The sequence below is a fragment of the Aspergillus steynii genome (assembly GCF_002849105.1).
Source record: "Aspergillus steynii IBT 23096 chromosome Unknown P170scaffold_3, whole genome shotgun sequence".
NCBI lineage: Eukaryota > Fungi > Ascomycota > Eurotiomycetes > Eurotiales > Aspergillaceae > Aspergillus > Aspergillus steynii.
This window is the reverse complement of record NW_020194400.1, coordinates 2866999-2889703: the sequence shown is the minus strand read 5'-3', so window position 1 is coordinate 2889703 and position 22705 is coordinate 2866999. Positions and strand designations below refer to the sequence as shown.

Sequence of the window (22705 nt, the reverse complement as noted above, 5' to 3'; positions counted from 1 at the left end):
GCGTTACCAACCCCAATAATGAATTGACTTTCTACCAACCTTTTCTCTCGTTCGACGAGTCATCAGCGCCCTCTCCAAGATCCATGGCATGGTCCTGAGCGCCTCTATCACTCTATTCCCTCCCCGTCCCCTCTCGTATTCCCCGCCCAACCACCTCGCAGCGACTCATTAGGCAAAGGCTAATCAGGGGTGCAGGTCTATATTCAGGACCAAGACGGGATGTTAGCCGCATCGTACGCTATCCTGACGCCGCGAGTGGTCCACGACGAGTCTTGGCCTGCACGTATGGCTGGAGGCACTTCGTATTCCGGAAATTAGCCCCAATCGCCTCCAGGCACTACAGGATCAATATGCGGAGACCAATCATGTCGATCCTTGGGGCTCTGGGCGGGCGAGGCGACTTGGGGTATAAATATGGCTGCTATCAGATGGGTGAGTCTTCCCTCTTTGCGCTAATTGCTCAAGTCCGGTGAAAAGATAGACAGTCACTCGTTTACTGTTTGCTCCCTATACATTCGCTATCTATCGTGATCGACACTCGCTCTAGTCACTATGCTGTCCAAACTCGTCCTCCTCACTCCCCTCCTCGCCGGCCATGGTCTCGCCGCCCACTACGGCTCCCACCTCGTCGGCATGGACATCTTCAAGCGTCAGAGCGAGGCCTTCGTCCCTGGCACCACCCCCGGCTGTCCCGACGACTGGCCCATGTGCGGGACAAGCGGTATCTGCTACAATCCGAAGCAAGGACAGACGTGCTGTCCGGGTGGGAAGTGTATGTGTCTCTGGACTTGCTTTTCTCCCGAGAAGCATGATTGCTAATGCTTGATTTGTAGATGCCTGCCCGTCCAACTCCTTCTGCCTGCAGGACCCGTACTGCTGTCCTGATGTATGTTTCTGCGCTCTTTGGTGCATAAGTTCAAGCTGATAAACGATCAGGGCCTCGACCCCGAAACCTGCGCCCAAAGATACGGCATCACCTTGTCCCCCAGCTCAACCGAGGAGCCTGTCCCTGAGCCCACGAAGACCACCGAGCCAGTAGAGCCTACTGAGACCGTCGAGCCTACTGTCTCCAAGCCGACGGACCCTGAGCCCACGGAGACGGCCCCTCAACCTACAGATACTGTTGTCCCTGAGCCAACTGAGTCTGTTCCCCCAACGACGACCTCGAACCCGGTGATTCCTAAGCCGCCGACCTCGACGGTGCCGTCCGTGCCGTCGAGTACTGCGCACCCGACGATCCCGACTGCGTCGCCGTCCAATCCACTATTCACGGGTGGCGCCAATGCTAGGGAAGTGGTTGGTGGAGCGGCGATTGTTCTTGGGGGACTGGGATTGCTGGGGAATTTGATTTAGGGAGGCATGGGGGAAGGTTTGATGTGAGAGGGTAGGGTTTATGTTAATGTTAATCTGATGGGAAATGAGTTTCGGTATAGTTGATGACTTAGTAATATGAGGTTTATTTCTTCATCCATACTCAGTAAGTCCTAGAGTATCATGTACTGACTCCAATGATATACCATAATAAAAGTGCGGAGAATATCTCGGAGAATCTCCCGAATGCGCGGGGTAGAGACAAAAAGACCCCATTTCATTTCTGAACAATCCCTCCATCTTCAACCCCCATTCCCTCCCTCCTAACCCAACCCTCTCCAACCAAAATGTCCACCTCTCTATCTGCCATGCAAAACCCCTCCTGCCTCCTCTACGGCGCCGGCGACTGCCGCTACGAAGACCGCCCTATCCCCAGCATCCAAGACTCCCACGACGTGATAATCCGCATCGCATACACAGGCGTCTGCGGTAGCGATGTACTCCCTCCCCTCTCCTCCCCTCTAAAACAATCTAACGCGCAAGCCAAAAGGTCGCATTCTGGACAAAAGGCGGCTTCAAACGTCTTATCACGACCTCCAACCCCGTGGTAATGGGCCACGAGGCATCCGGGACCGTCCACGCTGTCGGGTCTGCAATCACACACCTACGTATCGGAGATCCTGTGGCCATCGAGCCCGGATATGCGTGTCGACGCTGCGAACTGTGTAAAGCGGGACGGTACAATCTTTGTCCGCGGATGAAGTTCGCTGCGGTCCCGAGAAGTGCTGATGGGACGCTGGCGAGATTCTTTAAGATCCCGGGGGACTATTGTCATTCATTGGTAGGTGAAGGGGGTGGGACAGTGCTGGGTCTCGACGAGGCCGTGCTCATGGAGCCATTGGCTGTTGCGATTCACTCTGTTCGCTCGGTGGGTGTGAAGCCCGGCGATCGGGTGGTGGTGTTTGGGTCTGGGACGGTGGGGTTGCTGTGTGCGAGTGTGGCGAGGGAGTTTGCGGCGAAGCAGGTCGTCATGGTTGATGTGAATGCGTCGAAGTTGGAGTTTGCGCAGTCGGTGGTGCCAAATGTGTCTGTCTCGTTTGGCACGTATATCCCGTCTTCGACGCTCTCGGCGGAGGAAAATGCCAGCAAGATCCTCGAGCAGTTTGATACACCTTCTCATGTTGCTGGGGACGCGATTCCTGGATTCGATATCGCCATTGAAGCTACTGGCGCAGAACCCTGCGTTCAAATGGGTATTCATGTCTTGCGGCCCGGGGGCGCGTATATCCAAACTGGGAATGGAAAGGGGAGTGTTGAGTTTCCGATTTCGACGGTGGGAGAGAAGGAGATTGTCGTGCGAGGGTGCTTTCGATATGGGCCGGGGGACTTTCAGCTGGGGGTGAGGATGGCGAGCAAGGGGAAGATTCCGGTCAAGAAGTTTATTACAAAGGTGGTGCCGTTTGATAAAGCTGTAGAGGCATGGGAGACGACAATGAGGGGGGAGGGGATTAAGACTTTGATCAGGGGGGTCGAAAATTAGTATGTTTGTTATTGGATGAGGTGTTTAGTGGGAGGGATAAATAGTAATAAAACTGCTATTTTACTCAGGCTATAGACCTCAACCTTTCTTTTACGCTACAAGGCAGTGGCATTGTGACGTGCACTATAAGGAAGCCTGTTCAGTTTAGCACATAAAAAGGTTGTTGGCTGGCCATCTCACGGTTTTCTCCTGTAAGGCTATTTCTCGGCCACAGTCTGTTTACCATCTACTGCGTACTAGCATATCTCGTTAATTCGGCCTTCGTCAGGCGCCCGAGAGCTTGTAGGCCTCCATAACTTGACCCTGGAATGTTCATCTTCACACACGGATGTCCCCGACAAGGGGGCAAGGCAAGTGATTAAAAACCACAATAAATCGGTCGCTTTGGGCGGTGAGAAGAATCCCTGCCAAAACAAAATAAAATCCCCTTTCGTTCTTCCCTTCAAAGGGGGCACCTCAGCAGTATTGACTCGATGGAGACCTCATCTTCACCCCGATCTAAGCGCAAGGCTTCGGTTTCCGAGGCACTGCTTCAGAAGAGGTCTCGACCGTCTCGTTGCTACGTACCCGAATGTGAATCGGCTGCACATTCACGGCCTGCAGCTGGGAGGTTACCGGAAGAAGGTTCAATCCGTTCAATTATTTGCAACAACCCCCGAAAGCGCCTCTATGTGGCACCCATAGCGTGGACGTCGGAGCATCTGCAACTTCTTGCAAACGACCGAGGAAAGAGAGCGTCTGCCCGGCCGGACTCCAGCTATCCGAACATGCAACCCTTTTCACGAATCGGCTCGCACAGGTGAGCACATTGGAGGCGAAGAAGAACGTGGTCAAGGGAATACTAGATGCCTACAATATACGTCCCCAACAGTAAGCACCCTCTACCCGCGCTCTTAGTTCGGCTTCTGACGCAAGCGCAGATGTGGATCCCTGCCTTTTGATTATGAGCGCCGGGCTGCAGCAAAGCTCCCGACAGATGGTGTTTTCTCGTCCTATGTCACTCCGTCAAGCCTGGCTTACATTACCTTTGATACAATCAAGTCGCTTCGTGAGAAATACACCCGGGTTTTCAAAGCGAAATCCGTAGCCACTGTTCACATAAGGCGCCATAGTCTACGGGTTCTCGAGCCCCCCAATCCAGTCGAAGATCCATATATCGTTGCTTTACTCATTGCGCTTGTCCAAGATCAAAGACGGCAGCAACAACGGGGAAGACAGCATGCAAAGACAACGACAGATCCTGTTTCATCAGGTACAGAATCGCCCCGTGAAAGTATGGAACAGACGGTTCCAAGTGCATCACAGACTCTCAAGGTACGTCCATTCCCCATAACGCTCGGTGCTCCGTCGTTTTTTCAGCCTGCAACAAGGTCAACATTCTCGCTATTACTGGATTCGTGACAACGTCTGTCTACGTCTACACTGCTATCATTCCCGTGGAGTTTCTCGATAAATTCGACAATCCAACGCACTCCTCCCCAAGTAGCCCAATTACGGTAACCTGTGGAGGTCTCCCGGTGAAAGGAGCAAAATCTTTCGAGACGCTACATCGACTTCTTTGCTCTGGCTTTTGTAAAACCGATGCGCCACAAAGGTCTAATCCAAGTGATTGAGACAATGTTGAGAGCTGGTTCTCGAATGTTAGACCAACTAAGGCATTATTATCCGAGGAACCGGTGATCTGCCCTGACCTGCCTGTCAGAATTTGGGATGTGGGCCTGCTCACGATGAAATGCCCGGTTGATTGGGCTCTTGCGCTATTGTCAGCTTTGAACAGGAGGCCGAGACGGCTCGGGAGTACGGCGGGTGAACTGGTCATTTCAGAGCTAGCCTGGGCATTTTGAGCAGAGTGAAGAACCTTGTCTCCTGAGTATCTCTTCTGTTCGGGGAATACGCTCTCTACTGTGACGCTCGATTTGACCTCGTTCAAGGATAGACGAATGAGGGTGTTTAGACTTGCTAAGCCGTCACATTGCGCGAGAAATTCCGATAGCGCAGCTACGGTGGATGGTTGGACTGATTTACTGGAGGATTGAGGAAATGCCATGGCTCGCCAGGTGATATGGTAGATCCAAAAACATGACACATTGGGATTGAAATCGCGGAGGAATGATTGAGCATGACCAGTCGCACATAGCTAGCTCATCGGGGTTCTTTTGGCCTTATGAGGTCCATAGATCCGTATTAGTGTTCAGTAAATACTGATGGCTTCTTCGGATTATCTTTAAATGTCACTAATTAGGTGCCTCTGTGGAATAACCAGTGGTCGACTGGTTACACCACGAGCATGTCACGGGCAGAACAAACCCTACCCTAATGCCCTAAGTCGATTCAATCTCATAAACCATCTTGAACTTCACTGCGTCATTGAGGTCGAATCGCCCGATGAAATCGGTGGCCAGTGACGTTAAACTCAACATGAAGCGACCGGCTCTAGTTGTCAGTTGGTATGTACCACTTTGCGAGATCGAAGCTTGACTTATATTGATGATACACCAACCGGCTAGACCATCACAATCTGAGCTCCTTGCTTCAGTCATTGAATCTCACATTGTGAGTTCGGTGGCCTTTGAGGGTTCTAGACAGAAAGGATGGCCTCGATGCCCTTGCTTATCGGGTCACAAGGGATAACCAGTAGAAACTTAACCTAAGATAGTGTATCACCCATAATCAGTGAGACTGCTGCCTAAAACAGTTCATTGTCCGATCAATCAGCCCCTGATTATTTGTGAGTGAAGGCAATCACGAGGTTTTTGCCTTGCAAGTGTTATATGCTGCGGGTGATCCAAGTTAATATAAGCATCTGAGGGACAATGGCTGGAGAAATGTCCGATAATTAATACTAATTTACATAAATGCAGATAAATATTGCCCAAGTGCAGACGGAAATTCGGCACGATAATCCTCCTCCGGGCTGAACTTGGGGCCGCCCTGCTTATCATAATGGTGAATATGATAATATGATAATATGATAATATTCGGGGCACCTTCCTTTCATCGGGCAACAATGACAATTAAGATGCAAATCAATGCTCTTCAAAATCTCCGACTCGGCTGCAAAGGTCCACCGTGAGAATTAAGGAGACATTTCGATTAACCAAGCCCAACAATGAGAGCAACAAAAGCCAAAAAGCGAGCTGAGCTCCATCTTCATACAGCAGCGTGCATTAGCTCGGTTCACAGACGCCAATGAAGTGTCCGACACAACGCACTAAATACAACGGGACTCCCGCACTGACAGACCGGCGAACCATGGGTCGCAAGCGCGAGGATGGACCTCGGACATTTAGTCTTCTTTAGCGTTGGGTTCAGCCCGCCCTCACCAGTCTAGGGGCGCTGATCCCAAGACACAAGATCGAGGGTTCCGCTTGGGGTCCGGAGAACACCCGCAAAGTTTGATTCTGGGTTCAGGCTGTGTGAGGTGAGACCTCGTGGACCTACAAGTTTATCCCATGTCAGACGACATATGGGTGTGTCACACAACAATCCATATTGTTTAGCGACTTACGACAAGAAAATCAAGGAAGAGAAACAGACCCAAGCATCGCTTAAAATTCCCAACTTTTAGAGCCACCGGTCTCCACCAGCTAATCATGACTCGAGGCCGGAGCCACTTTTCTGCACGATGCCCAAGCCGACTTCCCTGTCACTTGCAGCCCGGCAGGCTGGCCCGACCCAACTCATCGCTACTCCTATCTGCTCTGCTATCAACCCTGAATTGAGCTTAGTCTTGGGGTTCGGCACCCAAGGATTTCAAATCACCTGGCTGCTCTGAGGAGGCTGTGTCTGTGTCTGAACTGGCTGTTTGTTTTGATGATTGGTTCTGCAAGGAGTCATGATAGCCCCGTGGGGTGGAGCCTGCGCTATGAGCGATCACACCTGGAGAGCCAAATCAGGGTTTCTCCTTCCGGCTTGGGTTTGGGCTGGTTCTCCTCGATTTCTCTCTTTCCTTGATGGTTTGCTCTGAAGATGAGGATCGACAGCCGATGTATCGTGAAGGTTCATCCAAGGATCCAATCATTCATGGACATCTTCGATTGACGTGCCGATGTCTGTGCCTTTCAGAGACCTTTAGCGCGGGCTCATCCGAGTTAAGCAGGATAAAAACGTGCACGTAAATAAGCCCAAATTCGATGGAACAGGAATAGTCGCTGCCGTCAGACGACGCCACTTCAATACTAAAGCAGAGCTGTCGCCCTTCTTGCTTCTCTTCTGTTATCTCACATCCAGATCAAGTCTCCATTCTATACTTGCGTTGGCTTTGCCATATTCGCAAGCCCCTCCATCATGGCCGGCCAACAGCCCAGCAAGATAGGTGGCCTTCTTCGCCGTTTCGTTCTCTCTGCGTTTGATCGTGAAGAGCAAGGCTTCCCTCCAATGCACGGGCAGGGCTTTCCACCCAACCACACGATGGGAGAAGGCCAACAACATCCAGTGCCAGGGCCCATGAGCCCCGGCATGCCCGGAACTGGACCAGGTCCCGGCTTCCCACCGAAACGACTCACCCTGACGACCACTGAAGCGGGCTCCCTGATTCCTCCATACGATAAACTGCTCATCTTCCGCGCTCTAACCGGCATCGACAGCGTCCCCGCTCTAACCGCACTCAACCAATTCGTCCGCCCAGCTCCCAACGTCGGCATCTACATACGAGTCATCCGCGCCGAACAAGCCTCCGCGCAACGCTATCGTTTCTTCAGCATCCTCATAAACACCTGTCTAAGCATCCAGATCGTCGTCGCTGCCGCTCTGACCGCTATCGGTGCCGCCTCGGGCCCCCACTCCGCCGTCACTGCCTTCGGCGCAATCAACACCATCATGGCCGGTATCCTGACCTACCTCAAGGGTTCCGGGCTCCCGGACCGTTTGAAGCATTACCAGAACGAGTGGCGCAATATTCGCGAGTATATCGAGCAGCGTGAGCGCGAGCTGTGTCTTGATGGATGCCAACTTGATATTCAGGAGGAGATCCAGATCATCGAGTATATGTACGAAGGCGTCAAGCGGGAGCTGGAGGCCACGAAAAGTGGCGGCGAGAATCGCTCCGCGCAGCAGCCCGGCCATAGGAGGTCGTTTTTACCGGGTCGTCCGTTCCCACAACCACAACAGCAGCAGCATCAACAGCCGTCGCCGTATCCGATGCAGATGCCCCCGCAGCAGATGCCACCGCACCCACAGGGTCAACCCCAAGGTCACCCAAGGCCGCCGATGCCGCCGATGCGTGAGCCCTCGGGGGCAAGCTCGGTGTCTATGCCGGAGCCGAGTTTCTCGATGGAGAAACATTGATTCCTGGGTTCGGCTTTGGTTCAACTTGCATATATTCGGCTCTTATTTGAAATTCCGTGCATGGGGGTGTTGTACATGCTTTCTCTGTCTTACTCGATACCATCTTGTGCGTTTTACTGTGAGATGTTTTAGGATATTTCCTACTTAATGCCGTTAATTTCACGTGTTCTTGATTTACGACCAATGAATTACCCTTCTCATGAAACATGTGAAGGCACTCCATTCTCATATTCTCATGTATATCTTCCTCTCCATTCTTGCGTACCATGAATAGGAAAGTTATGAAAACACAACATCTTCGATTTGATAGGCGCAGAATTCTCACGTTCACTCTACAAGCGAGAATAAGATCACCCATTGGCAAACATACTTCGCTCTCTGAGTCGGTGGCCTAAAAAAAAAAAAAAGGAACTCCCGGCATAAAGTCCGGCAGTAATTCCCCCCGGAAAATACACCCCCTTGCCCACCGCAAGATTATCGAAAAGGGGCCGTGCGAAAAGCACAGCGCCCGCCATCGCTGATTGAACGTAATCATTCCCAGCAAACAAATTGGCTAGTTGAAATATGCAAAAATCCTCATCTTGAGTCAGCTGGTTCCTAAGCTTCCTATTGCTGAGATAATTCTTTCATAATGTTGCAAAAAATCAGAAGTATCGGACTGGTGACTAAGCAGATCCACCCCCACCCCCACCCCCTCAGTCGCCTTCTCATTTCGTCACTTCATTCTTCTCTCTTTGGGGGTGTTCAATCCAATGGAAAGGCTACAGGAAGTCCAGTATAATGTTGACGGGGCAACCCCAATCAATGCAGTGTCCAGTCTGCTCTCGCACATTTTCACGCGCTGAGCATCTCCACCGGCACGCGCGGACTCGTACGACTCATCCCTACTCCATGCCCCCCTTCGCGTCAAATAGCGAAAGAACTCTTCGTTACTGAAACTGATTGTCGAAAGATACTGGCGAAAGACCCTTCAAGTGCGGATGCGGTCATTCGTTCACCAGACGTGATCTCCTCACGCGTCACCAGCGTCTCAGGCATACCAACAGGTAAGATACCCCGTGCTGCGAAATCATCGACTTTGATCTAATGCACGATGAGTGGGTAGCAGATCTCCAAATGCAGAACCATCTTCGCGCCAAACTCGTAGTGGGAATATGTCGGGTGCAGGGCAGGATATTCCAACCCTTCAAGGGACCGAGCCAATGCCCACTCCGTCAAGCTCGTTACCCAGCACCACCAGAGATGGTGATTCCTTCGCAGACCAAATGACTGAGCATACACTCCTAGATCCAGTCCAGGATTTCACGGATTTCGTAGATACAATGGGTCTCAGTTCAGACTGGAGCATGTTTGCAATACCGCAACTTGAGAACGATCAACAGCTGACACCGTTGACGATGGAGGAATTGTCCATGCCTTCTGTGGAAGCGATTAATTCAGAAATCCTACACTCAAATCAACAATTACTTAGAGCACCCCATCAGTCGTTAGCCACGTCCCATCCTCAGGATGACGAGGCTCTTGGAGCTGCAGAAGAGGAACCCAGTATGTCTGCCTTTATTCTAGGCTACATCGACTGATGAGGCCGGTGCTAATTTCTCGAAGCTGCTTACAGTGGCATGGGGGATTTCCTCCCACATTGTAACATCACGCAGTCTCAATATGCACTACTTCTCAATAACATCGAACAATTTCATGCGGTGATACCAGACTTCGTGCTACCCTCCCGTCATGCGCTCACAAGATTCATCTTGGGCTATTTTGATGGTTTTCACAATCACCTTCCATTTATACATCTGCCTACTTTCAGCCCCGTTGAGTGCGCTCCCGAATTCTTCCTGGCGGTTGCCGCAGTTGGGGCTCAGTATAGGTTTGAGAGCCATGTAGGTTTGTTTCTGTTTGATGCTGCGAAGGCCATATCCATGGAGCAAGCACGTCGCCGAACCCGCAATTACTCCGAGGTAGTGGTTGGCTCGAGAGTGACAAACCCCACGCACCCAAGACCCTCATACAACATCAGCGAAAAGGGGAAATGGGACCGTTTGCAGACATGTCAGGCCCTTTTGCTCCTGATCGTCTTCGCCACCTGGGATGACGACCCCGAGTTGCTACGCGAAGCCATCGGGTTCCAGACAATTCTTGCTGGGTGTCTCCGTGTAGGCACATTCAGTGAGGATGACACCATCGATACTGCTGGAAACTGGCACGACTGGGTGAAGGTAGAAGGAGCCCGACGGGTCACACTTGTGGTGTTCTGCTATATGACTCTGCAGGCGATCGTCTTCAACATTCCACCCACCATTCTTAACGATGAAATTCACCTGCGCCTCCCCTGCTCTTCTGTTCAGTGGAATGCTAAATCCGCAAGCGAGTGGTCGCGAACCAGACGCTCAACCGAAGACTGCCAGCCGCTTTTCCAAGACGCCTTGACATCTTTGTTAATGAACCCATCTCCATCTCCGGACTCCCAAACGTACTTCGCGTCGCCACTGGGCAACTTCGTCCTCATCCACGCGCTTCTGCAGCGGTTGTTCACGATTCAACAGATAGCTGGAGCGGCGCCTTCGACCTGCATCGATAGCCTACGAGGCCAGCTAGAGTAAGTTATCCCATCTCTGAAAGTCTCCAGTACTAATATTCAACACCTCCGATAGATCTGCTCTTCATCGGTGGAAGCTTGGCTGGCAGCGCGCTCCAGAATCTAGCCTCGACCCCCACAACCCGAGTGGTCCTATTCCCTTCACGTCGACGGGATTCCTGGCGTTAGCGTACGTCCGCTTGGTCTGTGATCTTGGTCCTCACCGAGCGCTTAGCTCTCGTGATCCGACTCGCATTGCGATGGCGCTTGCTCAACTTCCCCCCGTGGATCGCAATCCCCGCGTCATCCCGGCACTACTTCATTCAGCCCATGCTCTCAGTATCCCGGTCAAGCTGGGCGTGGACTTTGTCGCAAAGAGTCAGCATTTCTTCTGGAGTGTTCAGCAATCTGTTTGCAGTTTGGAATGCGCTGTGTTCCTCAGTCGATGGCTCCATCAGATCGGGCAGTCTAAGGACCGTCATCCTTTAAGCGGTGCGTTAACTTCCCGTAGCCCATACATGCTTCGCTCAGCCCCGTTTTTGCTAATCATCATCGACCTGCTAGAAAGTGAACAGCGCCTCTTGTTGTGGACTAGTCGCATTGTGGCCGAGGCGCCGGTACACCCAATTCAAGCTCGAACAGCAAGGGGCTCCTCCGGTTCAGGGGAAGAACTCGAGCCCTTCCGCTTAGGACTATGCGTTATTCAAATCTGGGCGAAGATTTTCAAAGGTAATACGAGCTGGAGGTTGGTAAATATCCTGGGAGAGAGTCTGGAGTTGCTGGCGTCGATGATGCAGAACGGCTCCATATGGACCGAAGTGTCGGGTACTGTCTCTGGAGGCTCCACTGCCGGACAGCTCGATTCAGGATGGGACAGATTTCGTCGACGTTGATTTTACAGTGGTCTCTATAGCCAGAACCGAGTTGGGGGTGGGGGTGGATATAGGCAAGTAAGCCAATGATATGATGGATCACAGTGGGGGTGGGTCAGGTCAATTTGTGAGTATCTCCAACCCCAGGATCTATAAAGACGAGAAATGCAAAGGATTCGAGATCTTTAACTGAGACTTAAAACCCGGACACTTCTCTGCCTACCCTAAGGTGTCTTCCTGCTTCTACTTTATTTCCCCTCTTTTTATCTACATTTCTCCGTTCTTCTTCACTGTTACCAACCCACGATGTCCAGCGTCCCAAACACCACATTTTCCTCCCTCGTCGAAGCCCGATATCGAGACGGCCAATCGATCCAACGCCCTCTTCCAAACGACTTCCCTCCCACCCTCCAGACCATTCTAAACCACGCCTCATGCCGCTCATTTCTACCCACCCCACTACCCACCGGCACCCTGGAGGCTCTTATGGCAGCCGCACAGAGCGGTTCAACATCCTCCATGCTCCAAACCTGGGACGTGATCGCCATCCAAGACCCCTCGCACAAGAGCGCGGTCGCCACTCTCGCCGGAGACCAGGAGTTCATCCGTCAGGCGCCGCTCTTCCTCGTCTTCTGCGCGAACTTGCATCGTCTCGCGAATATCTCGCGCAGATACGACCAGCCCGGACGGGCTCTTGCGAACACCGATATGTTCCTGATGGCATCTCTTGACGCTGCGATTGCAGGCCAAAACACCGCCATCGCGGCGGAGTCGCTGGGTCTGAAGATCTGCTATGTGGGCGCTGTGAGGAACAATGCGCAACAGATGTGCGAGTTGCTGGGTCTTCCGCACAACGTGGTTGGGGTGTTTGGTATGGCGGTGGGGTATGGCGAGGAGGAGCCTACAGGGGGGATTAAGCCTCGACTGCCGATGAGAGAGGTCTGTCATCGGGAGGTTTGGAGTGAGGAGGATCAGGAGGAGAATATTCAGGTGTTTGATGAGGCACTGGGGGCTTTTTATGCCGGGGTGATGAAGCTGGGGCGTGACGGTTGGAGCAAGTTTGTGGCGGGGAATATGGCGTCTGTTGAGCAGGATGGGCGGGAGAATTTGAAAGAGACGTTGTATAAACAGGGGTTTAAGCTTAATTAGATAGATATAGTAGAGATAGCAGGAGTGTACGTCAAACTACAAACTGGCTTACTGCTACATGCAATTGGATAGCTAGCGCCGGCTGGTTTACTGAAATTTCGATGTTATTTGGTCCTCAATCCGGAATTAGTTCAAATGAACATTTCAACGGCACAGGGAAGTCCAAGATGATGATTGATCATTCTCATAATCATGTATGAACAATTGACTTGAGGAATTAGGGTTCGCGCTGCTCGTGACATGCTTGTGATGTCCCGGAGCCGACCATTAGCTATCGCACTGGACCCAACTAATTAATGGTTAGAAATACCCGCAAAATTATATAAGTAATTCCAAGAATGTTCAGTATTTTAGAGACTTCATAAGGGCAAAGTATCATCCCACTGGGGCAGGGTGGTATGCGACAGGGCGTGTTCATCGCTTCCCAACGGAGTCACCCCCGATGAGTCACGTCTTGACATCCACCATTTAAACCGGTACTGTTCAAAGGGTAGTAAGGATCCTATATCAATTAATTGACCTTGAAATTTCACTACTCCCAACAAATTAATCCATCTATACATTCACAATGCCGTCCGACTTTCTCGCACAATGTCCCAGCCTAATCGGTCTAAACGCTTTCACCCGTCCTCTATCCCCAAACGACGTCCAATCGTGCGCGACAGTAGAAAGTGCATTCCCCAAGCACGAGCGATGCTCCGAAGCCAAGGTAAAGTTCTTTACGGCGACAAAATTCCGTTCCGTTCCGCAACAAGATCTAACATCAACAGTTCACCTACCGTCTGAGCCAAACCCCTGAACTCTGCCTCGGCCTCTTCATCCAGCCCCCCAACACCGCTAGAGAGCAGCTAATCGGGCACATAATCGCCAACAGAACCCGAGCGTCCCTTGTAACACACGAATCAATGCTAATGCCTGATTCCTGGGCATCCCTGCCCCCGAATACCGCCGCTACGGTCAACGGGGAAATCATCGGCAATGATCCCCAAGGTACCAATATCGCCATCCACTCGGTCGCGATGGTCCCTGAATATCAGGGCGGGGGAGTTGGACGGGCGCTAGTGAAGGAGTACATCGAGTACATTCGAAGATCTAAGGAGAGTATACAGGCGGAGCGCATCATTTTGCTCGCGCATGATTATTTGATTCGGTTTTATGAAAGTGTGGGGTTTGTGGAGTCTGGGCCAAGTGCGTGTCAGTTTGCAGGTGGGGGGTGGTTTGATCTGGCGGTTGAGATTTAATGGGTTCTTCTATGGGCTTGGGTTTGTTGGGGATTGGAGGTTTATACGGCCTGGATGGGGAATGATAGACCGGGGTGTGGAGGTTGAAGGCGCAGCTCGGGCGATGTAAATAAATAATTCATTATCTGGTTTGCGCTCCTAGTAAGAAGCAGGATATTTCAACCGTATTTTCAATGAAGTAGGTATATATCATGGAGCGCAAAAATTGATTAGAGCAAGAGATAAATTTAAACGACCGGTGTTGACTGCAATCTCCAGGTATGAGATTTGTTCCTCGAGTGGAATTAGTGATTCTTTACTAGTTGCGTAGCTATTTTTGGATTAATAACCACAGCTGCCGTGTCATTCGAACGCCACAACTCCTGACACAGATGAAGCAACAAATCAGACCCAGTGGAACCGCTCAGGTGGCAGGCTGAGATCCCGAAGAGCCGGTTTGATAGTTGATCAGCCGTGGGGAGAGCTGTCTGAATCCGGGAATCGACGTCACCCGGGGTTACATAATTCTGACATCAACACCAGCCCTAGCCATCTATAAAACATTCCTCTCTACCACCTCACTCAATCGCCCAGATACTGGACTCCCGTCCTATCCGCGACCATGGCGACATTCAACCCCCCTCCATTAGTCGACATAGACCGCTATGTCGGGCAGAAGCAAAGCCGCGCGCTCAACGCCGGCGACGTCGGCATTTTCAAATCGACCATCCTCCCCTCCTTCACAATCCATTCCGGCCTCTCCATTGCGTCCTTCATCGCCGCTAAATCCACCGACCGCGGCGAGATCAAAGACTGGTGCTGGCCGTCCAGCCAGGTCCTGAACGCCTGGTGGAGCGCCATCGGTCGACCCATGGCGCTTGACGATATCTCCTTCTCCGCCGCCTGGCGCATGCTTCCCTGGACCGAGAAAGTGCTGCTCAGCTCCGTGACACTCTGGGGGACAAGGCTATTCTATCGGATTGCGACAAGGACGATTACCCGCGGCAAGGACGATCCGCGATACGACGAGCTGAAGGCTAAGGACCCTGGATTCTGGAAGTCCGCATTCCTGAAGATGTTCTTGCCTGAGGCGGTGTTTTTGACTTTCATCTCGTTGCCGTTCACGTTGCCGTTCCGACTGAGTGAGACTTCGTTGGATATCACGCCCCAGACGGCTGGGGTGCTGAGGACTGTTGGCGTGGCGCTGTTCTCGGCGGGTTTTGCCCTCGAGGCCATGGCTGATAAGCAGTTGGAGTCGCATCGTCAGGAACGGACGGATTTGTGTCGTCAGGGTGTGTGGAGTATTGTGAGACATCCGAAGTGAGTCCTCTCCCTTTCTTGTTTTGGTGTTATGAGTTGCGCAGGTATTGGATTGCAGTTGATTAATTCATGTGTAGCTACCTCGGCGACGCCCTCGTACACTTCTCTTTCGTTGTCCTGAACGCTGCTAGTTCATTCAATCCTCTGGTTCTGCTGGGCCCTGTGGCGAACTACGCCTACCTGCGATTCGTCGGCGGCGACAAGCAGAACGAAGAAAGCCAGGAAGCTCGGTACAAGGATCAGGACCCGCATAAGTACGTGCAGCTGCAGGCTTGGCGCCAGGAAAAGAACAGCTTCTGGCCGAGTCTGAGCGAGTTGGTGAACCCGTGGACCTGGGCTGTTGTGGGCAGTGCAGTGGTCGGTGTTGCTGTCGAAGAGGGTGTTAGGGGATGGGTGTTGCAGTAAGACTTCCTGATGGACATGTTGATGTCTGCTGTGTTATGATATACGTAATTAGCCTGAGGATATGGATTTAATGGAATAATATAGCCACCTTTCTAACTGATAGTATGTACTTTCAACCGAATCTTACATTCGCCTGTCTATGTTCAAACACCACCAAAAATCACCTCAATACCCCTTCCCCCTCTTATACTCATTCACCAAATCCTCTCCCCTCTCCAACCGACCCACATTCTCCCTCAACACATCAAATGACCTCGGGAAATACTCTACCCCCAGAGAGCTCACATGCGGACTGATCTGCACATTCGGCGTGTCCCACAACGAATGGTTCTCCGGCAAAGGCTCCGGATCCGTCACGTCCAGCGCAGCACCACCCAACTCACCCGCCTTCAGCGCATTGATCAACGCATCCTGGTCAATGACCTTGCCGCGCGAGATGTTCGTCAGGTAGGGCTTCGGATGGCCCTGTGTGGCGCGCGCACTGAGCAGCGCGAACTCCTCGGCGCCGAGGAAGTGCGTGGTTTGCGGGGTGAGAGGGAGCGAGATGACGAGGTGGTCGAGGCCGAGAGAGAGGAAGTCGTGCAGAGACGCCTTGTCCGTCCCGTGGTGCCATGAGACAGGGATCGTGCCGTCCTTGTCGCCCGTGCCGGGGACGATGAAGCCGTTGTCGATCCGCGAGGACGGCGTGGGGCGCGGAGACGCGGTGTAGGCATATACGCTGGCGCCGAGGGCAGAGGCGACTCGTCCGACTTTTCACGAAGCATTTTCATTAGTATTTCATAGGAGAATGGGAAGATAGAGGGAAGAATTTGCAAGGTAGATACGGTGAATACGTACTCTGTCGCCCAATACTCCCATACCCCAGAATCCCGACTTTCTTGCCGACATGATCATGAATATCCTGCACGTACTCGCTGATGCCACTCCAGTGATGCTTCTTTTGATTCTCATAGCTGTATGCGTATTTGCGCGAGGCGACGAGCCAATTCATGACGGTCCATTCGGCGATCGGGGGTCCGTGGACGCCGGAGCTGGTGGTTACCGGAATGGCGGTTTCTCGGAGGATTGGATGGTGCAGGGAGTGGTCTAGGCCGGCGGAGAGGAAGTGGATGACTTTGATACTGGATGAATTTGTTGATTAGCGCAATTGCTTGGGAAAATATGGGGGGGTGAGGGGTGGTTTACTTTTGCGCATCCTCGGGGTTCGGGAGATTGGTGAAGGTCACTAGCAATGTGGCTTTTCGCGCATGTTCTGGATATTGGGGTTAGGATGACCACGGATCAAGTGGATCATGATACTGAGCCAACACTTACCACTAGGAATCGTCTCTCCTCGAGGCAATGACAGCGTCGAGACCTCAGCCTCCGGAAACTTGGACTGGATAGTCTCGAGCAATTGCGGGGAGATGGGCTGGAAGAAGACCACGAGCAGATGCTCCTTGTGTACGAGTGCGTCGCCCATGATGTATAGCTTGAGTCAAAGGTGATCGGGGAGAAGAGGAGCAGCGATTGTGGGATTATCAATCCATATATGAGAGGAAATGTCGCAATAAAGAGCGAGTCTGGCGCAGGGCGCAAAGTGGGGTTTGTCCTTATCGCTATCTCCGTCTGAGTAATCGGAATCCACCATGGCCGAGGTCCGTCAATGATGACGATCCTGTTCAGGGGCGCAGGAAGGAAGACCCGGAATCGCGTTCAAAAGATGTGGAATGTGCGTCCATGGTTCGGGCCGGACGGAATGTGGAACTGGAACAAACAAGTCGCGTTTTTCGTTCCTCAACTGGGGACACGAATCCTCTTTCAAAACATCTCTATTTTTGCGGTAATAATCGGCGACCGCAAGATAAAGAATGTCGAGAGGAAGGAGGAATAGAGGGGCGTGAGAAGCAATGAGCAATGCTAGGGACAGGAGAGAACAAGTTGGTCAAGCATTGAAGATAGTCTTTGTGACCTAAGGGACTAGGTAACTCTAAGTATATGCTCCTACGGGAAACTCTATAGCGAGATTTAAATGACATTTGTATGTCCTCATCCTGATATCATGCTGAAAGCCTAACCAGCTCGAAGCAGGCTATAAAAGCCCTTGTAATGCTGAGACGAAGACTTCACGGGACACAAAACCCATACAGAATTTTCCAATATGCCGAAAAGAAAAGGAGAGGGCAGCTCTTCACAAAATCCACGATTCCGTAGCAGGATATTGTGTTTTTTGTGCTATCACGACATCAGGACAGATGGGTATTCTAGCACTATCGGCGACCTTATACAAGACCGAGCAGAAATTATCCGTCGCTCAAAGTACAAATCCATGATCCTTGACGCCCAGACAGTGGAAAAAATGGATATGAGTTCTGTAGATCTTACCGACATGGGCACATTGATCCGTGCAGGTTCGTTGCCCTGCTTTTTCTTTGGAAATGGGGGGCTGTTTCTGCACACTATGGCTATCTAATTGACACCTATTCGTCTACACTTAACGCATCCAGTCCTCGACGATCCTAATACCAGTCGTCCGCGTATCTCAGGCATCACACAGCTCTTTTACTCGGCACGTGGGCCATGTGCGCTCCCAAACGACCCCCAAAAAGTCAAGATAGGCTATTATGTTAGCGACCGTGGTCCGTGTCAAGGTCTGTGTCAAGAATACTCCCTGGAGGACTTCGATAATTTTCCCAAAAGCCGAGAGGAGGAGAAACGCATCGTTGGATACCCAGTCCATATGCATTGCTGGATTATTTTAACATGGATCATTGGAAAGGAGCTCCTTGAAAGCAACCTCAACATCCTCTTGAAGTCTGCACAGAAGCTCGACAGAGACCAGCGCGGTATGGTAGATGAAACCCTCGCTCTTGGATTTGATATTCTCTACGCCCGAGGCGAAGACGGAAAGCGACGGTGCCTCAACCAGTCTTATCAAAGCCCAGCATTTGTCCCAAGAATTCAATGCGTGATTGATGAGGCCCGAGAAATGCGGCCTCGAACCGATGCCATAAGGAAACGGTGGAAGCAGCCTTTGGTCCAGATTCCCGCTGACCTGATTTTGATCATAATTGAAAAGCTTCGGGTTTGGCCATGGATAATTGATAGCGGATTCAAAGACATAATCAACGCCATGTGCACCTTTCAATGGATATTGTGTGACACCTATTGGCAAGGTTACTGCGCCAGAACGCTTGTATTCGAGTACGAGGGTCTTATCGAATCCAAACAGTTGATTGACTGGCAATTTCTCAGCTTGAGGGTGCGACATCTTTTTGATGGTCACCAAACCTTTCATCTAAGTTATAGAACCCAGTTAATTTGGCGGGCCCAGAAAATTGAGAAAGACTTTCTGAAGAGCCTGAAGGCGAATCAATATCTTACTCCAACTTAAACTGTCAGCAGGGAGCAAGATCTGGGTTTCACCATTGGCCTATCTTCCCGGGAGTGGAGAATTGAAAATTATGGCAGAGGTCAAAATGATATCAAATGTCAGAAGCCGGCTTAATGTAACTGCTTAAACTGGAACTAATTGTCCCCCAAATCAACCCCAGACAAGAACGTGTTCACACAAGCTAAGATAGTTGCCTCTGTGAGAAAAGGGAAATTGAAAATCATATGTTGAATCATTTACATATCTATGGAGAATAACATAAGATAGCATATATCAGACGCTCTTAGGAACACCGCAGGGAATCGTATACTATGCGTGCCCTCAAACCAAAGGCTAAAGCCACTATGCTTTTTTAATAGAATCATAAAGGGGTTTTTTCTCGAGCCATGACTTAAGATTTCACACTCCCAGTCTTGCTCCTCGTCCCTAAAGTCCTGACTGTCATACTCCTGCCCAGCCCAGGGGTTCCAGGGCGATCATCCACCGACATTTCCATCTTGAGCAGGATCTCGACCGCTGCCTGATCCTCCACAACCTTTGGATGTCGGCGAGCAAAGTATCGAGCGTATTTGTATAAAGACCAGTAACAGCTTGTGATGTTGATCAGCGTAATTATGAGTTTGTAGGGCATCTGGTAACATTCATTGGCTGTGTTAGGGTCAATTGTGGCTGCTGGATGGAAAGTTCACATACGTAGTAAAATAATAGAACTGTCCATTTTATGCGCTCCTTCTTTAGTCGGAGATGTATCTCGTTGAAAATGAGGACGTGGATGAGATACAAGCCTACTGTGCCTCCTAACAAGGTGACGCAGAAGGCGGGACGGACAAGAAGAGACACAGGAAGGACGAAGGGTGCGAGGACGTAGATGATTGTTTCGTAGACCTATTGATGCGTGAGCAAAAATAATATGGAGGCCCGACATCGACGGTGATCCATACCTCTTGGAAAACAAACACTTTCGCACCGATCTCCCACCAACCCAGTTTCCAAGACCCAAAGATATATGCGAGGTTGTGGTATAATCCATTCGCGAAGAAGAAGTTCCATCGCAAAAACCGCTGCTTGAAGACTGTCGTTTCCCCGAACCCACTGCGTCCACGTCCACGTTCTCCACCGACATAGAAGACAGCCGATGGCGTGGCAGTCTCCACGAACACGGAGCTACACATCTTGATGCGGCCACCCATGCGACGACAGCTATTCCCGAGAAACCAGTCCTCGCTGATCGAAAAACCCGGATGGTCCTGAAAGCATTCTTTCAGGAACTCTCGATCCCATAACGATATCGCACCGTGGGAGAATGTAGAGCTGCCGATTTTCCCGGCAAAAGCACGCTGTAGACCGGACATTTTGTACTCCATATCCTGAGCCTGCTGGCAGAAGGTGGTTTCTGGCGAGTCACAGCCGGCCGATTTAATCGTGTACCCGATACATCGGACTCGCTTGGTGAGTCGAGAGGCTACGACGGGAAAGTTCGAAGGGAGCGTGCAGTCGTCATCAATGCAAAGAACGTTCTTGAATGCTTTTGCAGCGTAGCAACCAATGAATAAGGCTATGACTTTCGAGCCGATTGGAGACCAGATGTGGTTAACCCCGTATGATCGACAGACCTCCTCGGTGTTGTCGACAGGAACTGGTGAATCTCCGTTCGCGATGACGAACACATCACCCGCCGGGAAGAGCTTAAGTGCGGCCTCAAGTGTGGTCGCGATCACTGAGGCGGATTTGAAGCAGGGGATAAGAAGTGCGGTGTCTGATGAACTGCGACCAATCCGGCGCTGTTGGTAGTATTCATTGTCGGGGGCATCTCTCTCAAAAAGGGAAAATAAAGGAACAAAAGTGTAGCTGAGGGAGTACGCATGTCAGCATAAATTAACTCAGTCAATTATCTCTCCTGGTAAGATTAAGCAGCAGGAAAGAAAGCTTACATGACCATAAACCCGATGGCGATTGACCATCCACCCTGGAAGACAAATTTGTTCTTCATTGCCCAGTACAGCCAGTATACTGAGCCTTTCCAGAGCGGTACTCCGATGAGTACGAAGTAAACAAACGAGACGAACAATGCGTATACGCCATATTCGAAGAGAAACTGAACCCAAGTTGTCCGCTGGAGATTTAGACTAGCAATCTTTGCCCGGTCGTAAAGCTCCCACAGACTACCGACCCGAGGTCTCTCGGGAAAAGTAGAGCTGGATGGTCGCGGTAAATCGAAGGGAACTCGAGATATCCTGCTATTCGTCGCTTTTCTTTCAAGCCCCGGACGACTAGGGGAGACTGGTCGATGGAATGAAATTCGTTGACCTTCTGGGGCTTCGCTGATCACGGGATCCTCGACGACTGTCGGTAAAGGCCAGCTTCCGCCAGACTCAAGCGCCGACGTATGGCTCCAGTTCCTCCTTTCGATCCCTGGCTGTTGTTCATGGACTTGTCTGCCTGTGATCGGTTGTCGTTTCTTCTGTACATGGATCTCCCTGGTCGGCTCCTCGGAATAATAGCGCGGATAGTCTGAACTCCGTTGAGGGATTGTTGACGCCGCAGGCAAGAGAGACTCTGGGATGACTATATCCTCGACGATGGGTAGTAATTTATGCATTTGCTGTAGGCTGAGATTCCCCGTACTCGCGAAGCTGGGGAGGTCCGCGAGAATTGGGGTATCCTTGTCTTGCGGGAAGCGTGAACTCGGATAAATATCGCAAAAAGCAGTAGTTGTTTTGTTCCATGAAAATCATCCTCGTCGAACCTAGACACGAACGAAATCGACGATAGCTGTTCAGTCTGGGACTACAAGTACTTGATCGGACAGTGGCGACTAGAGCGCGGGCCGTCCCATACCTCCAGAGCCAGGAATTCTTGGCCCATTCGAGATGCGGAAAAAGACCCCGGTTACATTCCTCGCAAATCAAAACCCCTTGTTCTCTCGGGACGAAATTCACCCCCATTTCCCTTCGAATTGATAAAACAGTCTCACATCTCGTTCTCGGAGTTGGTCCACCGGTTTAATTGCCGTTCCGTGCCTTCGGAGCGGGTACTATTTACGGACCCAATCGGAGAATTTACATTAAATGTGAATCAAACAAATAAAAGGGTCAACCATCTAGGAGTAAACGAACGTTTTGCTTGAAGCCCATGGGGGAATCTACTATATATAACAGCTGCCCAACTTGGGCGACAAAGATGAAGCATGCTCTATGTAACGAAATCAATCTACGGGGCTGTTATCGAGTCAGATACAGACTTTTCTGGGAAAGTAAATCCCGAGAAATGAAGCAAACGTTCAAAAATGCAATTTTATTTATAATACAACTCAACTTATAAGCCTTTAGTGTGCTGATCACTAAACCTTCCTGCCTCAAGCCAGAGCACTTGCACATTGAACAACATCACGCCATGAGTCAGAAGGTCATATCCCATGTAACCTCGGGGTCTCCCACTTATTGCTGTCCAATCTGAGCGTCAATCACTGAGCATTTAGGGACAAAAGGGTTAAAATGGCATTTTATTAGCACATAGAAGGTTTCATAGCTTAGAAAAAGGCGCATTGCGTAGAGCGCGATGCAGCCAATAGGTTGAGGCGACTTTATGGAATGTTACACAAGCTCCTTGCAGGGGGCCGCTTGGATCAGAAACATTAATCAAAAGCAACAC

General features: G+C 51.0%; 11 protein-coding genes across 11 annotated transcripts; 9 read left to right on the top strand and 2 right to left on the bottom strand.

Moving 5' to 3' along the window:
* The first annotated feature begins 506 nt into the window (after positions 1 to 506).
* P170DRAFT_463913 (uncharacterized protein) lies at positions 507 to 1359 on the top strand. The gene is made up of 3 exons (XM_024852201.1): positions 507 to 772; positions 834 to 886; positions 937 to 1359. Exons 1-3 carry the CDS (start codon positions 553 to 555, stop codon positions 1351 to 1353), a joined length of 690 nt encoding a protein of 229 aa, XP_024706129.1. The 5' UTR covers positions 507 to 552; the 3' UTR covers positions 1354 to 1359.
* A 252-nt stretch (positions 1360 to 1611) lies between these two features.
* Positions 1612 to 2851, top strand: P170DRAFT_406262 (NAD(P)-dependent alcohol dehydrogenase; the record flags this gene model as incomplete). Its single annotated transcript, XM_024846620.1, has 2 exons — positions 1612 to 1808; positions 1862 to 2851. Exons 1-2 carry the CDS (start codon positions 1659 to 1661, stop codon positions 2849 to 2851), a joined length of 1140 nt encoding a protein of 379 aa, XP_024706128.1. The 5' UTR covers positions 1612 to 1658.
* Positions 2852 to 3324: 473 nt separating this feature from the next.
* P170DRAFT_463911 (uncharacterized protein) lies at positions 3325 to 4685 on the top strand (the record flags this gene model as incomplete). Its single annotated transcript, XM_024852200.1, has 4 exons — positions 3325 to 3650; positions 3772 to 4103; positions 4136 to 4165; positions 4211 to 4685. The coding sequence occupies 4 exons, from the start codon at positions 3325 to 3327 to the stop codon at positions 4462 to 4464; spliced, it is 942 nt and encodes a 313-aa protein (XP_024706127.1). The 3' UTR covers positions 4465 to 4685.
* A 2660-nt stretch (positions 4686 to 7345) lies between these two features.
* P170DRAFT_320248 (uncharacterized protein) lies at positions 7346 to 7960 on the top strand (the record flags this gene model as incomplete). Its single annotated transcript, XM_024843307.1, has 1 exon — positions 7346 to 7960. A coding segment is annotated over one exon (615 nt), but the record flags the coding sequence as incomplete, so codon positions are not given.
* A 957-nt stretch (positions 7961 to 8917) lies between these two features.
* On the top strand, positions 8918 to 11608 carry P170DRAFT_455226 (C2H2-type zinc finger protein; the record flags this gene model as incomplete). Its single annotated transcript, XM_024851510.1, has 6 exons — positions 8918 to 9008; positions 9090 to 9183; positions 9246 to 9682; positions 9743 to 10736; positions 10792 to 11207; positions 11280 to 11608. 6 exons carry the CDS (start codon positions 8918 to 8920, stop codon positions 11606 to 11608), a joined length of 2361 nt encoding a protein of 786 aa, XP_024706125.1.
* Positions 11609 to 11893: 285 nt separating this feature from the next.
* Positions 11894 to 12736, top strand: P170DRAFT_463908 (NADPH-dependent oxidoreductase; the record flags this gene model as incomplete). Its single annotated transcript, XM_024852199.1, has 1 exon — positions 11894 to 12736. The coding sequence occupies one exon, from the start codon at positions 11894 to 11896 to the stop codon at positions 12734 to 12736; it is 843 nt and encodes a 280-aa protein (XP_024706124.1).
* Positions 12737 to 13210: 474 nt separating this feature from the next.
* P170DRAFT_508930 (acyl-CoA N-acyltransferase) lies at positions 13211 to 14196 on the top strand. The gene is made up of 2 exons (XM_024854623.1): positions 13211 to 13445; positions 13507 to 14196. The coding sequence occupies exons 1-2, from the start codon at positions 13305 to 13307 to the stop codon at positions 13975 to 13977; spliced, it is 612 nt and encodes a 203-aa protein (XP_024706123.1). The 5' UTR covers positions 13211 to 13304; the 3' UTR covers positions 13978 to 14196.
* Positions 14197 to 14570: 374 nt separating this feature from the next.
* On the top strand, positions 14571 to 15737 carry P170DRAFT_406254 (DUF1295 domain protein). The gene is made up of 2 exons (XM_024846619.1): positions 14571 to 15276; positions 15354 to 15737. Exons 1-2 carry the CDS (start codon positions 14579 to 14581, stop codon positions 15679 to 15681), a joined length of 1026 nt encoding a protein of 341 aa, XP_024706122.1. The 5' UTR covers positions 14571 to 14578; the 3' UTR covers positions 15682 to 15737.
* Positions 15738 to 15846: 109 nt separating this feature from the next.
* On the bottom strand, positions 15847 to 17181 carry P170DRAFT_381865 (D-isomer specific 2-hydroxyacid dehydrogenase family protein; the record flags this gene model as incomplete). Its single annotated transcript, XM_024845586.1, has 4 exons — positions 16996 to 17181; positions 16867 to 16933; positions 16519 to 16802; positions 15847 to 16430 (listed from the first exon to the last, which is right to left on the bottom strand). Exons 1-4 carry the CDS (start codon positions 17141 to 17143, stop codon positions 15847 to 15849), a joined length of 1083 nt encoding a protein of 360 aa, XP_024706121.1. The 5' UTR covers positions 17144 to 17181.
* Positions 17182 to 18019: 838 nt separating this feature from the next.
* On the top strand, positions 18020 to 19054 carry P170DRAFT_474371 (uncharacterized protein; the record flags this gene model as incomplete). Its single annotated transcript, XM_024853133.1, has 2 exons — positions 18020 to 18071; positions 18168 to 19054. The coding sequence occupies 2 exons, from the start codon at positions 18020 to 18022 to the stop codon at positions 19052 to 19054; spliced, it is 939 nt and encodes a 312-aa protein (XP_024706120.1).
* A 391-nt stretch (positions 19055 to 19445) lies between these two features.
* On the bottom strand, positions 19446 to 21653 carry P170DRAFT_474370 (uncharacterized protein; the record flags this gene model as incomplete). Its single annotated transcript, XM_024853132.1, has 4 exons — positions 19446 to 19685; positions 19748 to 19939; positions 19996 to 20902; positions 20998 to 21653. 4 exons carry the CDS (start codon positions 21651 to 21653, stop codon positions 19446 to 19448), a joined length of 1995 nt encoding a protein of 664 aa, XP_024706119.1.
* Positions 21654 to 22705: the final 1052 nt, after the last annotated feature.